General features: G+C 41.9%; 1 protein-coding gene across 8 annotated transcripts in view; it reads left to right on the plus strand.

The window, feature by feature from the left end:
* The window catches only part of KIF27 (kinesin family member 27), a 49,100-nt gene that overhangs the window by 16,632 nt on the left and 18,519 nt on the right, over positions 1 to 13,949 (plus strand). For all 8 annotated transcript variants that reach the window (XM_061627028.1, XM_061626961.1, XM_061626970.1 and 5 more), the window contains exons 7-12: positions 4,511 to 4,686; positions 5,171 to 5,295; positions 7,717 to 7,872; positions 8,605 to 8,810; positions 9,778 to 9,975; positions 10,364 to 10,471. In XM_061627028.1, coding sequence (XP_061483012.1) covers positions 4,511 to 4,686; positions 5,171 to 5,295; positions 7,717 to 7,872; positions 8,605 to 8,810; positions 9,778 to 9,975; positions 10,364 to 10,471 — 969 coding nt within the window. The remainder of the gene's footprint in view (positions 1 to 4,510; positions 4,687 to 5,170; positions 5,296 to 7,716; positions 7,873 to 8,604; positions 8,811 to 9,777; positions 9,976 to 10,363; positions 10,472 to 13,949) is intronic.

Raw genomic sequence — 13,949 nt, forward strand, 5'->3', positions numbered from 1 at the left:
TAGACCGCCCTATAGCAATAAGCTCCCGGGGCAGTGTACAGCATAATAAAACAGGTTAAAATACAAGTGGATGTAAATACATAAAAAATAAAATAATAAATAAAAATAATAAATAATTCCTGGTCATCATCGCGAGTTCAGATCCCATGACGTATATGTGAAATGAAAACGTTTTGCCCCAATATGCATCACTTTACCCTGGCTTACATTGAATTGCATTTGCAATTTTTCTACCCATTTACTCAATTTGGAGATAGCGTTTTTGGATCTCTCTCTCTCTGTCTTTTAACTACCCTAGTATCATCAGCAAACCTGGGTCTGTTATTGCTCAGCCCTAAGTCTAGATTGTTTATGAACAAGTTAAAAAACACAAGTCCCAATACTAATCTTTAGAGGACTCCACTTTCTACATTCCTCCATCAGGAGACTTTGTCTATTTATTCCTACTCTCTTTTTCTTAACGAGTTACTAATCGATAAGAGAGCCTCTCCTCTTATTCCATGACTGCTAAGCTTACTCAGGAGTCTTCAGTGAGATACTTGATCAAAAGCTTTTTGAAAGTCCAAGTACACTATGTCAACTGAATCACCTCTATATATATGCATGTTGACACACTCAAAGAACTGTAATAAGTGAGCGAGACAGGACTTATCCTTGCAGAAGCCATGCTGGTTCTGCTTTAGCAAGGCTTATTCTTCTATATGCTTCGTAATTCTATCTTTGATAATGCTTTTCACCAGTTTCCCCAGAACAGATGTTAAGCTAACTGGCTTGTCTGCTTTTAATTTGTCAGGAAGGTGTAGAACTTCATGTCTTGTCACCACAATTAGCCTCAGTTCTTCAGACTCCATTCTTGAGAAAGTTCAGGTGCAGGGATCTGCCCATCATCTTCTGCTCTGAACACAGATGGAAAGAATTCATTCCGTTTCTTTTCAATCTCCTTCCTTTTGCACACCTTTGACTCCCTTATTGTCCGAAGGTCCAATTGCCTGCTTAGCCAGTTTCCTGCTACTAATGTATTTAAAGGTGTAGTTGTTGGTGGTCTTTGTATTTAGTTATGTGTTCCTTGATATTTTTCTCCCTTATTGTCTGCTTGCATTTCTTTTGCCAGAGTGTGTGTTCCTTTTCATTCTCCTCATTTGGACAACTTGATTCAATTTCATTTTTACCAATCCCTCATTTTTGGGAAGTTTTCTCTTTTGAAGTAAAATTTTACTGTGTTGGACTTCCTTTGCAATTGTCTTTTTACATACATGTTGAATTTAATAGTGCTAAGGTCACTGTTTCCAATCAGATCCACAACACTTACATTTCGCACCAAGTCCTGAATGCCATGTAAGATTGAGTCCAGGGCCACTGGCCCTCTGGTCAGTTCTATGATCAACTGTTCTAGGGCACAGTCATTTTGGGGTATCTAGAAATTTTATCTCTTTGTCATGACTGTAACACACAATGTTGCCAGTCTATGTGAGGGAAATGGAAGTCACCCATTACTGCAGCACTTCCTTGATTTCATTCTTCATATCAAGATCACCTTGAGCTTTCAACCTTCTATTTAGCAGCCTAAATTTTGCTTCCAGGACCTCATGACTACAATCTCTATGTTACGGATGTGAATGTGCACCATGGCCACCAATACTTCCCCAGCACTATCTACCCCCGCGGAATATCCTTGGGACATCAGGATAACTGTGCATTCCCCAAGGAATGGGCCCTTCTAAGGGATCATTTTCCTCTTCCTTGGAGAGATGCCCTCCTTCTTTCCCAGACCCTCATTCTCCATTATATCATGGCTGCTGTCATGTTGGGACCGGGATACAGCCATTGCATTCCCAAAGGCTCATCCACCAACATCTCTGCACTTCTGTTTCTTCAGGTCAGCCACCTTGGCTTGATATAATTAAAGTGAACAGGGGCCCAGTGCCATGTTTTGTTGACAATTTTAATGTTTTTTATAAACTGCTTTACATTCAAGTGGTTTATAAATTTTGACAAATAAATCTATAGATTAATTTTAAACCAGATGCCTTCAACCCTTGGGCACTCAGAGTACCCAAAACCACAGTGCCATAGGAGATGTCCATGCTGTGTTCCAAGGGTAAGGATGCTGTGTGCATGCTGAATTGGAAACATCTCTCCATTATCTTGGGAAGAATGATCTGGCAAGAAAGCTCCACCAGAACCAGAGTATTTGCTCGGAAGTGTTTCCAATCTCTCCTCCAAAGCTTTGAAAATCCTAGATCCTACCGAGGAAGCACAGGAATTGCACACGTATGTTGCAGCCTAAAAAGGCATAAGATACCAGAGAGAGTGATTCATTTTCCTGAAATTTTTGATGGAGAAATAAGGGAAGAGTGGGAACTGCCCCTTTCCAGCTAACTTCCCTAAAAAGCTATGTTGCCTTCCATTGGAATTATATAGACACTGCAAAAAAGACCAAAAGCAATTGAAATAAGATTGATTTAAAACAATAACAAACCAGTATATGGGGGGTTGTCAACCCAGCGCCCATGTGTGCCATGGCACCTGCAAAGGCCTCAATTGGTGCCCCCAGGCAGATGCCTCAGACTGAGCATTCATCTTTTAACAGAGCAATTCAAATGCCAGGGAGCTGGTGGAAGGGGGGCTGGCGGATGAGGAGGAACTGGCAGAAAGCTCCACGGAATCCTCCTCCTGCTCAGGAGCTGCCGGCCCAGCTGAATGCCAGCTCCATCTGGAGCTGTGGGCATGAGCCATCCAGGACGTGCTGGCTCTGACAGTCAGACCTCCCAGGGAGTAAGCACTCCATGCAAGCCACAATGGAAATTTAAGAACATAATTTTACTGCGCCAGCCTTTTGGCCAGTGGAGTTTGCGGGACGATTGGGACCTGGGGAAGGGGTATGAACACGAGGAGGATCTTGCGTAAGTCCCCCCCATGGCACCTCCCCCAGAATGCCCCATTTTCAGGGCTTTCACCGGCTCTCCATCCGCTGGGCTGGATATCCCTGGCGAATCCCTGGCTGTGCTGGCAGGCTGCTGGTGGTGCCACAGCTCAGCCATGGTGGAAGGCTGCTTCCAGCACTTCTGTGGATCTGTAGCCTCCAACTCACTCCAGCCTGATGGAAAGGTGAGTTGGATTGCACCCTAAAAAAGCAAGTCTCTAGCCCTGCTTCAAAAAAAGCTGTGAAGCGAAATGTGTAGGCACCCTCGTAAGCGATTTCTGTAAAAATAAGTGAGTTGTTTGGACACAAGGCAATAGGAATCCCTGGGGTCCTAAAGAGCTTCTGGTTTTGCTTCCCCTTTAGTGCACTTTTCCTGCTTCTGTCGTTTTCTAGTAATCTTTGAAATCTCTGTAGTTTGCCCTTCCTTTTTTCCTAGCAACCAGGATGCATCTTTCCTGTGGTGGGTTCGTCTAACATCAGGTACTCCCTAGAAGTTATTGTTGTGCATACTGCTCCACAATAAGTGCAGGTGGATGTTAAAGAATCTCTTTCCCAAAGGCAAAGGCAAAATGTGAAAACTTTGCAAAGAGGCTTAGGCATATCTCCTGCTGCCAGGAGCTGATGTTCAGGCATTCATTAAGATTTAACTGTACAGTTTACAGTACAATGGTATACATGTCCATTTCAGAAGTCAGTCTCTTTATGTTTAATGGGGCTTACTACTAGGTAAGCATGTCAGCCTATGCTTTGGTTTAGGATTGGCTTTGAGGAAAACAGGGTTAAAGGCACAACAGCTGCATCTGCACGATCAGGACCAGTAGGATGTAAAAACTAATATCCCATACTAAGCAGGAGGTTGTCCAGTGATGGGGGTGGGAAATCAGCAATAACTGTGCTCTCTCTAATTTATGCCATGCCCCCTATAGCACCCATGTTGTACCATGCCATGCCCCCCATGGCAGCCATGTTGTGGCTGGCTCCCTCAGCAGTCTCTCAAAGTTCAAAATGTGCCTCCTGGTCTAAAAAGGTTGGCACCCCTGCAGTATATATATCACATAGAGTGGGGTGGGGAAGCTTTGTCCCTTCAGATGTTGCTGAACCACAACTCCCATCAGCTCCAGCAAGCATGGCCAATGGCCAGGGATGACTGAAGTTGTAATTCAGAAACACCTGGAGGGTCAAAGGTTCCCCTCATCTGACATAGATCAAGAGTGGCTAATGACATGTTACTAGAAACAGCAGCCTATGTCTTTTATCTCTAGCTACAAAAGCTAACTCAGTCCAAGGAAGCCTTGTACTGCTTCTTAACAATCCTGTATGACAGCCATTTTTTTAAATTGATGTGTGGTGAGTGTCCGAATAGGCCTGGGAAGATCTAGGTTCAAATCTCCATTCAGCCATGAACCTCACAGGGTACCTTGGCCAGTCATATTTGCTTAGCCTAACCTATCTTACAAATTTGTAATGAGGGTAAAATGGGGGACCAAAGAGAACCCTGTACACTGCATTGAGTTCCTTGGAGGAAAGATGAGATAAGAATATTAAAAAATTGCCACAGGTAACCTTTTCTTTTTAATGTTTCTAAAGGTACACACAAGCCCTCCCACATATACCCTTAACAGAGTAATGGCTGGATTTCGAACACGTAGCCAAATAATGTTAGATCATATAGAAGAACAAGATGAAGTTCTTCATTGCGGTTTTTCTGATCACAGTGATGAAGATGAAAGAAATGCCAAGAATAGAAAGAGAACCCCATTTAGGTACACTTTTTGTCCTGTTTTTTGTATGTATATTTAGTAACAAACACTGACTTACTACAACCTGGAACTTGAAATGTAAACTGTGTTATATCAATGTTACATTAGGCATTAATGTAAAGTTCAATGTACAGATGATTACCATTGGAGTAGCTCCAGGTTGTTACAAAGATGTAATTGAATAAATAGGGCTGGCTCATTAGATATGTGTGTTTCTGCACATGACATTAAGTCAAAGTGGGTGTCAGAGAAGAGCAGTAGAATTGTAGCTCTGCATCAGGAGGACAAACCAGATGGCAACCTGGCCACAGAGGAGCATCAGAGCAACTTTGTTAGTGAGACTGTAATTCAGTAGGATTGCCTGTGGATTTGGCAACCTTGTAAAATGTTCCCAGAGAAAAAATCCTCATCAGTTAAGATACTTGTAGTCTCAAACTGTATTTGCAGGGTTTAATCAATTAAAAAATGTGGTTTATCTCTGCTCTAGACGGTCCTTAAATCGTACATGGACACGAAAACAGGTTCCCCCCAGCTCTGCACTTGAACAGAAAGAGATGCAGCACAATTCTAGTTCAAAAAATGAAAACATTTTACAGATGGAAACTGTTACAGGTAAGGAAAGGAAACTGATGCTGCTATACAAAAAGGTTGGTGTGTTTTGCTAATAATTGAGGGTGGTATTCAACTAACATGACCTGTCTGCTTGCACAGTGAGACTTCCTCCCCCCTCTCCTTCCCCCACCCCTCCCCTCCCCTCCCCAAATCTGCTCCACAGGGTTGGAGGAACCCAGGAACAGATTTAGGCTTACATAGGGGGGAAGTACAATTGCACAAGCAGAAATCTTTACACTGACGGAACTGTGGTTTACTGTTATGTTGGATACAACCCTTTGTCATTATGGTCCAAAGAGTAGTATTGGTCTTGACTGTAAAAACATGGTCCAGGATCTATATGAAATTTGTCCTAGCGTGCTAACCTATTAAAATACCTTCACAAAGATCAGCAAAAAATGGAATAGACGTTGTCGTCATATCCACTTCACAACAGATTACTCATGTTGAAATGTGAGATGACTTAGAATGAGTGTCATTGCATATGCCGTGTTCTGACATTACAGGCTATCACAAACACATTAAACAAGGTGTCACAAATGTGTTAACAAAGGTCTACACCAGGAGTGAGGGATGTGGCTCACTATCTGCAGGCCCCTTTGCTGATGTGTGGGGTCACCCACATGCCAGTCAATGTATACATTAAGAAATAAGATGATTCAAAAATTCAAGCTGCCACTGCAAAGGAAGATTCTTCCTTTGCAGACCCAGCTTGAAGAATCTTGGGGGTGGATGAAAATGGACCATTGGTCTCACCTGAAGAGTGATTTTCATAGGAGGACGGATGGCCGTCCTCCTATGGAAAATGGTGCCTTTTACTGCTGAGTAGCTGGAAAAAGTTGAGAAAAGTTCTGTAGCACTCAGATCCTGCTTATGAGTTTGCCATAGGCATTTGGCAAGATTCTGGACTAGATAGGCCTTTGGTCTGATCCAGCAGGGCTCTTATTTTCCTAAGAGCAGTCAGCGTTTCTTATCTCCTCTCAGAGATAAGCCTCTGCCTGCTGTTTGACAATGAAAGGCAGCTGGCAGAGGCTTATCTCCGATCTTGGAGCTTAGTGCATAGATCAAAGATGACAGACATCTGGCCTCATATTATATTACATGTGTTGATTGACATATGGGTATGGTTTGCCCAAAATGACCTCACAAGTATAATTGGGGCCCATAGGCTGGAGGTTTACCATTGCTGGTTTACACATTGTCCAATGAATCGCTGGCTGTTGTGAGGCGTCCTTCCCTGGCTCTCCCTGTCAGGTTCCTACCTGCGCGTGGCTACTGCCTGTCTCTAGGCACCACCAGGGACTCCACCAGTCTGGACCGCTCTCTCTTATGATTTCTCTCCCCGCTCTAGCACAGATCTCAACAGATCCCCCTGCTAGGCAACCACCAGTAACGTCCCAATACTAGTATTCCCAGAGACTCTGAATACTGGTATTGTTATTCTCTTCACCGCTGCCACCATTTGTTACAGTTCCCCTTCAGCCTTGGTCATTACCTTACCCTCCCTTCTGGTCTGTGAAACCCCAGCCAAGGATCAGGCCTTTGGTAAACCAAATTAAGTATTTATTACAGATAACAAAGCTAACAAGATTAACAAGATTTCTTCTTAAGGCACATAAGCATATGGTTTTACTCAATACTAATCCAAACTCCACCTCCCTCCTTCTTCACTCTCTCCTGGCAAACAACTCTCTCAAACCCCACCAAGCAATCCACTCTTTCTTTTCTCCCCCCAGATTCCACAATTTACCACCTCACATTCCCCAGATTTACCTGTCATCCTTTCATTTATACTGTCAGCCATTTTAAACATTCAGCCAATCATCAAGCATTCTATTGCCCATTCACTCCCTCTCCTCTTTCACTACTTACCATGTATACTCTAAACAACCAGCACTTACCATATATACACTAATATATAGGAACATCACAGCTGTATCACCTGTTTTGATGCAGGTAGGTCACATCCAGAGCCTTCTATGTCAGTTTTGTTAATTACCTTGAGAACATACATATGGCCCAAGTACAGCATATCTGCATTGGTCAGCCAATGCACAAACCACCTGCTTGACATTATCCACATTCTCAAATCCTTCTTTGATACTTTTTTCTATATCAGTCAGGCTATATGTAAAATTCCCTGTTCATGTTATGCATTTTCTCTATACTTTTATTTAAATATGTATAGTCATCGAAGTTAATGCACATTTTCCCAATGAATAACATAAACTAAGTAGAATTTCAATATGTGCCTTTAAGTCTTCTCTCTTGTTCAAAACTATAAATTTATTTTACTTACAAAATGTATAACCTGGTTTTGCTCCAGGGGTCCCAAAGCAACGTTATAGCTAAACATGTCTTTTAGCTCTGGGAATTACCTGGAATATGCTTTATATTAAAACTTTACTCTTTCTTTTCAAGGTGCTGATATTGAATGTATCCAGAAGAGTCAAATACTAAATATGCAGAAGTTAAAGAATTCTGAACTAAAGCTTATTGCTGCTAAGCAAAAAATGAGTGAGCTTGCACTTAATATCAGAATGAAGGAAGAACTTATTAAAGAGCTGGTGAAAACAGGTAACTGAGTTTGAGTTGCATTTTATATAAGTGGGAACAGGGCCAAAATGATACCTTTTGTGTACGAGATGAATTAAGGTAACTTAGGCTTGTATTCAGTGAAGTCACCCTCTTTTCACAAGGACTGTTTGTGTAATGGAACTTCTGCTCCCTCTCCCCTCCCCACTCATCCCCTTAAATTTGCCCTGGAGGGTTGGGAAATCTCCAGAACAGATTTGGGGGGCACAGAGGGGGAGGAGAGACCATGAAACTTCCATTGCAAAACTCTGTGCAAACAGGATACAATCTGGTTGGATACAATCTTTAGTTGGTCTACTTCTGTACAGCTTAGGAAAAATTAAAGATGGCCCAAAGCCAAAGATGGTGTAATAATTCATCTGTTAAACCAAGTCTGGGGTTTAGATATCCATTCTGCTGTGAAGCTTTATTTAGTAGCTAGTGGTTAGTAATTCCATTTTAGTCTAATCTACCTCCTAGGGCGATTATGAAAATTAAGCAGTAGGTGGGGAGGATACAACCCTGTACACTGCTCTGAGCAACTTGGAGGAAAGATTGATGAGATACATGTATGTGTGTGTTGAAAAGCTTTTAAAAAATTGGCTAACAACAACTGGTAATAAATTAGTAATCTAAATACCTTTTAAAAACAAAGAGGCTCTTTTTGAGCAGAGACCTGCTACAATGTCAAAAGTCACAAATGACGTTTCACCTTTTAATTTGTGGATTTTTAAGGTAATGATGCCCGATCTGTAAGTAAACAGTATTCTCTGAAAGTAACAGAACTTGAACATGAAGCAGAGCAGGCTAAAATGGATTTAGCTGAAACACAGAAGCAATTGCAGGAGCTAGAGAACAAGGGACTAAGAGACATTACTGAAAAAGCCAGGTTACAAAAAGAATTTAGGAAGAAGATGGATGCAGCAAAGCTAAAAGTGCAGGTATGTGTAACTGCAAAATTGATTTCCCAGTTTTCTTACATGGTAAAAGAACATGGGATCTTTTGTACTCTGCTGTACCAGCTTTATGATGATATTATTCTGTCACAATAAATGTAAGTTTGAGAGCTGGTATAGCATAGTGGCTGAAGGTCTGAGCTATGGATCAGGAAGCTCCTGGTTTGAATTCACTAGGGAGCTTTTATGCTAACTACTTTCTGTATCAGGGATCCTCATAATTCTCTTTCAAATGTGAGGCTCTTTCCCAGAAATACAGCATATTCCCATCTACTGTGCACATTGTTTTATTAGCCAGATAACTCTATACATCACTTCTTGTATAGCCCAGGTGTCAGTGCTATTTAAAACCAGCAATAAAGTATTATCTAATCACAAAAGATTTTCCGAGGATAGACTACTTTTGTGAAAATATCATGTTAATAAATTGTGCTTCTATGCAAATAACTATGGCCTTTATTGATTATATTCATACATTATACTCCCAAAATTTATATCACTTCTCCCTCCCTCCAAGACGTTATTTGCATTCTGTCTATCTACTTTTCTTTAAAGCAAAGTGTATCCTGTGCAACTAGTCTTTCTGCTAAACTATGCAGGGAGGCTCTTGACAAACCCCCCACAGTACAACAAAGGGTTGTATGCAGTGTAGTGCGAAGGAGATTGTTCTGTCAGTGCAAGCATTTCTGCTTGCCTGACAGAGTGCTCTCCCCTTGCATTCTCTCTGGGGGTTCTCCCACCCTCCAGAGCAGATTTGGGGAAGGTGGGGGCATACAGGGGGAGAAGAGGGAGAAGTCCTTTTGTGCTAATGGGAGTCCTCGCACTGGCTTCTGCTAGAACAAGTTAGTTGAATATGGCCCAAAGTAAATTAGTCCACTTTACAGTTATAAACAACAAAATGATAGTACGACACAGTAGGGCAATATGAACTAACCTGGCTATGTTGCCTTAGGTCTTGCAAAGAAAACAGCAGGACACTAAGAAGCTGGCATCGCTGTCCACCCAGAATGAGAAACGGGTAACCGAAGTGGAACAGAATGTCAGTCACATGAAAAATCAACAAGCTCAATTACAGAAAAGATTGCGAGAAGAGAGTGAAAAAAAGAAGAGCTTGGAGGCAGAAATTCAGCAGGGGCAACTGCAGATTAAGGCAAGAGATTTCATTTCTATCTTCTTAATGAAATGGTAATAGCAGTTTCATAGCCTTCTGTGACACAAAACCTTGGCACCCTTCCTCTCTCAGTACATAATATCATGCAAGATCAAAGACAGTGAGGTAGTGTAGTTTTGTAACTAAGAGTGTCAGTTATAAACCAGGTAGTTCAAATTTTTCCTCAGCCCTGAATTCACTAAGTGTCTTAAGCAAATCACTATCTCTCAGGTTTGCCCCCATCCATCCGTGGGTATGGAAGTAATAAAAATGTACTTTATGTAGTTAGAACTTCTAGTGCTATAATGTATTCTCTGTTACTGAAATTTCATTTTTCATTTTGAGAACTGAGATAACATGTATGCAAATGATTCTTCTTTACTTACAGGAACTTCAAGAAAAGACAGAACATCAGGAGAAGATTCTAAAACTAAAAGATGAAGAAATTGCTGAATTTAAGAAGAAACATTCATCTGAAACCACTCAGCAGCTGCAGGTATGTAATATTGGCAACCCTGGTGAGTTGAAATGCTGCTGCCTGATTTTGTTGCAGAAGCATCTTTCCCTTAATAAGAGCTACTGGATGGCATGAGGGCTGCATCTTCTTAACTGAAAGTTTTAATAGAAATTTTACAACTCAAGGAAAAAAATGCTTCACAAATGCTTCACAAATGCTTCACAAAAATATAAAATATCAAAATGTTTTAATTGTTTAGGATGTTTAATAAACCAAATGCTTAACTGTATAACTGGTTATACCCATATGGATAATTGATAGGGCAATTAGTAAAAAGCTTGAGATGTGATTCTCAATAATTCTTTGTTCTCTGTTTTTGGTCAGGCAGAATAACGTCTCTTTTTGAGGTAGCCTGCTTCATCACCATTTCCCCATCTTCCCAATTTCCCTCTACATTTTTCAGTGATCCCTATCCCCTGTACCCCTCATCTTAATCCCCTGCATCTCTTTGTTTCAGCCATGCAAGACCTTCTCTCGGTCCCACCGGTGAGAACAGCTAGGCTGGTGCGGACCAGAGAGAGGGCATTTTCAATTGTGGCTCCCACCCTCTGGAACTCCCTGCCTTATGATCTTCGCCATGCCCCCTCCCTGACAGGCTTCCGCCAAGCCTTAAAGACCTGGCTATTCAGGCAGGCATACAGGATTGCTGGAGTGGACTAGGGTTAGCTATACAGATGGGCGGTTTTAGATTTTCATCGACTGTTGTTCTGGTTAAATGTTGTATTTTTATCCTTTTATCTTTTTATGTACGTCGCCTAGAGTGGCCGTTGTCGCGGCCAGATAGGCGACTTAAAAATAAAATTTATTCTTATTCTTATTCTTAAATTTAGACTACTCTGCAAGCCACACAGTTATACTGGCTATATCTTCCGTTTGCTAATGTAAAATGTTTGATGTAAAACTTGAAGCTACTGAATTGTATCCAGACTTCCTATGAACGGAACTCTACATAGGTAACATTTCCACCAAAGGAAAGGAGGAAGAGGCAGTTGTTACTGACTTACCTCTCCTGGAGCCCGCTATCCTGAAAATCTGCTCTGGATGGTGTGGGAATTGGTATATAGGCTGCAGAAGAAAGGGGGAAATGGTGAAAAAACATCCTTCAACACAGGGGTGGGTAACCCCCAGATCAGAGACTTGATCTGCCCCTGGTAAATTCTTCTGCCCCCCAAGACCTCCCTGGTTTTTTGGCAGCAGTGGCTGAAAGAAAAAAAAAAGAAAATGCTGGGGTAAGTGTAGGTTAGTGCTTTAAGTGGGATACAAATTGCCCCCACCCTGCTCATAAGATTGATCTTTTGAGTAAGGGTAAAAGCCCCCCCTTCCTAGTTTATCTTCATGGATTAGCTGAGAAGGGAGACAGTGTGGTGGTGTCCTATGTGTGCACCTTTTATTTTATTTCCATTTATAGACTGCTTACTATTGGAAGATTTTGAAGTGGTTTACAATAGTTAAAATATATAAATATGTCTAAAAACTATAAGTACAATAAAAACTATGTCAAATGATTTACATAAAAACAAAAAACAAGTACATAAACAAAACCCAAATACATACACAATGTCAATATAAAGTCAGAGCATTAATTACAGAGTGGCAAAATGTAGAACTCCAGCCAACATAACACATTATTCATACAACTCTTCACCCAATATCAGGCACCGTCCATTCCACATAACCCCTGCAATCATTCACTACTGAATACATCATCAGCCATCCACTCATACATACTTTCACACAATATTATTACAACCCACATACAAGGGATCACTGCCAAGCATGCACATGTAAGAAACTCTCCTCATCTCTGAAACTCTCGTGCCAACACCCACTGGACTATCTAATACTCCTCTTGCATCTCTTACTTGAGAGAGGCCCATTGTTCTACCAGAGCAGGCTCTCACCCTGGGGGTATAAAACTGCTTCCATCAACTCCCAACTACAACCTCAGTTTGTGATTAAATGACACATCAGCACAGTAGCAGGCACAAATATCAACCTCACGCAAGGTGGCCCTGAAGGTCACCATAAACACAAGTTGTTGCAGTCACCTGGTGGCTGGCTCTTCTCCAATGACAAGCTGGCCTTCTCTATTTTATACTCCATTGGCATTTTGTTGGACAGCATCTTGTGCTGACTGAGACCCACTGTATGAGAGCCACAGGATGAGCCCTTCAGCTCATGTCAAAGGCTCACTCCCTTGCCAGGCACAAGGCTTACATACAATATCTATGGAGGTGGCAGAGAGGAAAAAACAACAACACTATCTTCAGTCAGGAGCACCAGCTGAATCTTCTTCCACTAACACATTGCCCCACCCTCCCACTGTGAAAGCTTTTGGGGTGGCCGCATCCAGTGGTATACAGCCCCTTGAAGGTTGCCCTAGGTGAAATGCTGACAGGCCAAAAATCAGGAGCATCCACTGGATCTCGGACCATTCTGTAAGGCAGGATTCAACAAAGTGCTTTTTTGTCTTCTTCTGGAGTTTAATGGCGAATCAAGGCCAAGGAAAGGCCCAATTATCGCCACCTACTGGCAGAAAATCTTAACACATCTCACAGCATTTCATAAAGCTTTGTAGGTGTAACAGTCAAAGAATATCTAACACAGAGCCCCGAAGATTCTTATTTCAAAGGACTGATCCCACCAACAAGTTAGTAATCCTGAAGTCGCTAAACCTACAGAGGAGAAACTATCTTCTGCATATCTCACGCAATCCCAAATAGCATTATCCACTGTTTCCACAACCCCACACAAGGTGCGACACTCAGAATCCAGTTTTCTGACCCTGTATGAGCCACTTGGATGAGTGCATTGCCCCGTTAGAACTCTGAATAGACTGCTACCCTTTCAGATGAAACACTCCAAAATCCTCCAAAACTGGTCAAAAGGAAAATACCTGTCAACCTGTAGAATCCACCTCCCACTGCCTTTGCCACTTACCCAACAACATCCTTGTAACCCAACTCCTAACTTCTGAATGTTCCTTTGCCCCAAAGCCTTCCTAGCCCACCTGGTCAGCCATCTTGTTTCTAGCAATGCCCACATGAGCTGGAATCCAACAAAACTGAACCAAGATACCCATAAATTGTAATTCAGTATTCGGCCCCCAGATCTCATTCACTAAATTACTTTTACAACCCATACCTCCATTCTGAATAGCCACCAGGTCTGAAAGGGTGTTTGAAAACACAGCTACCTGGTCAGGTCCAATATCCTATACCTATTCTAATGCCAACAAAATAGTTATCACTTCAGCAGTCATTATTGAGACCCAGTCAGACAATGAACAAGCCCTTTGAACTTGAAATGCTGGAATACAATAGGCAGCACCCACACAGCCATCCTGTGGTTCCTGAGATCTCTGTGTATAGATTGCACACATTGATCCCACTTAGATAAAATACACCCCACTGCCTTGCTTTTGGATGTATCCAGCCCAAGCTGACTTTTGGAAACT

This window comes from Rhineura floridana, chromosome 1 (assembly GCF_030035675.1).
Source record: "Rhineura floridana isolate rRhiFlo1 chromosome 1, rRhiFlo1.hap2, whole genome shotgun sequence".
Classification (NCBI taxonomy): domain Eukaryota; kingdom Metazoa; phylum Chordata; class Lepidosauria; order Squamata; family Rhineuridae; genus Rhineura; species Rhineura floridana.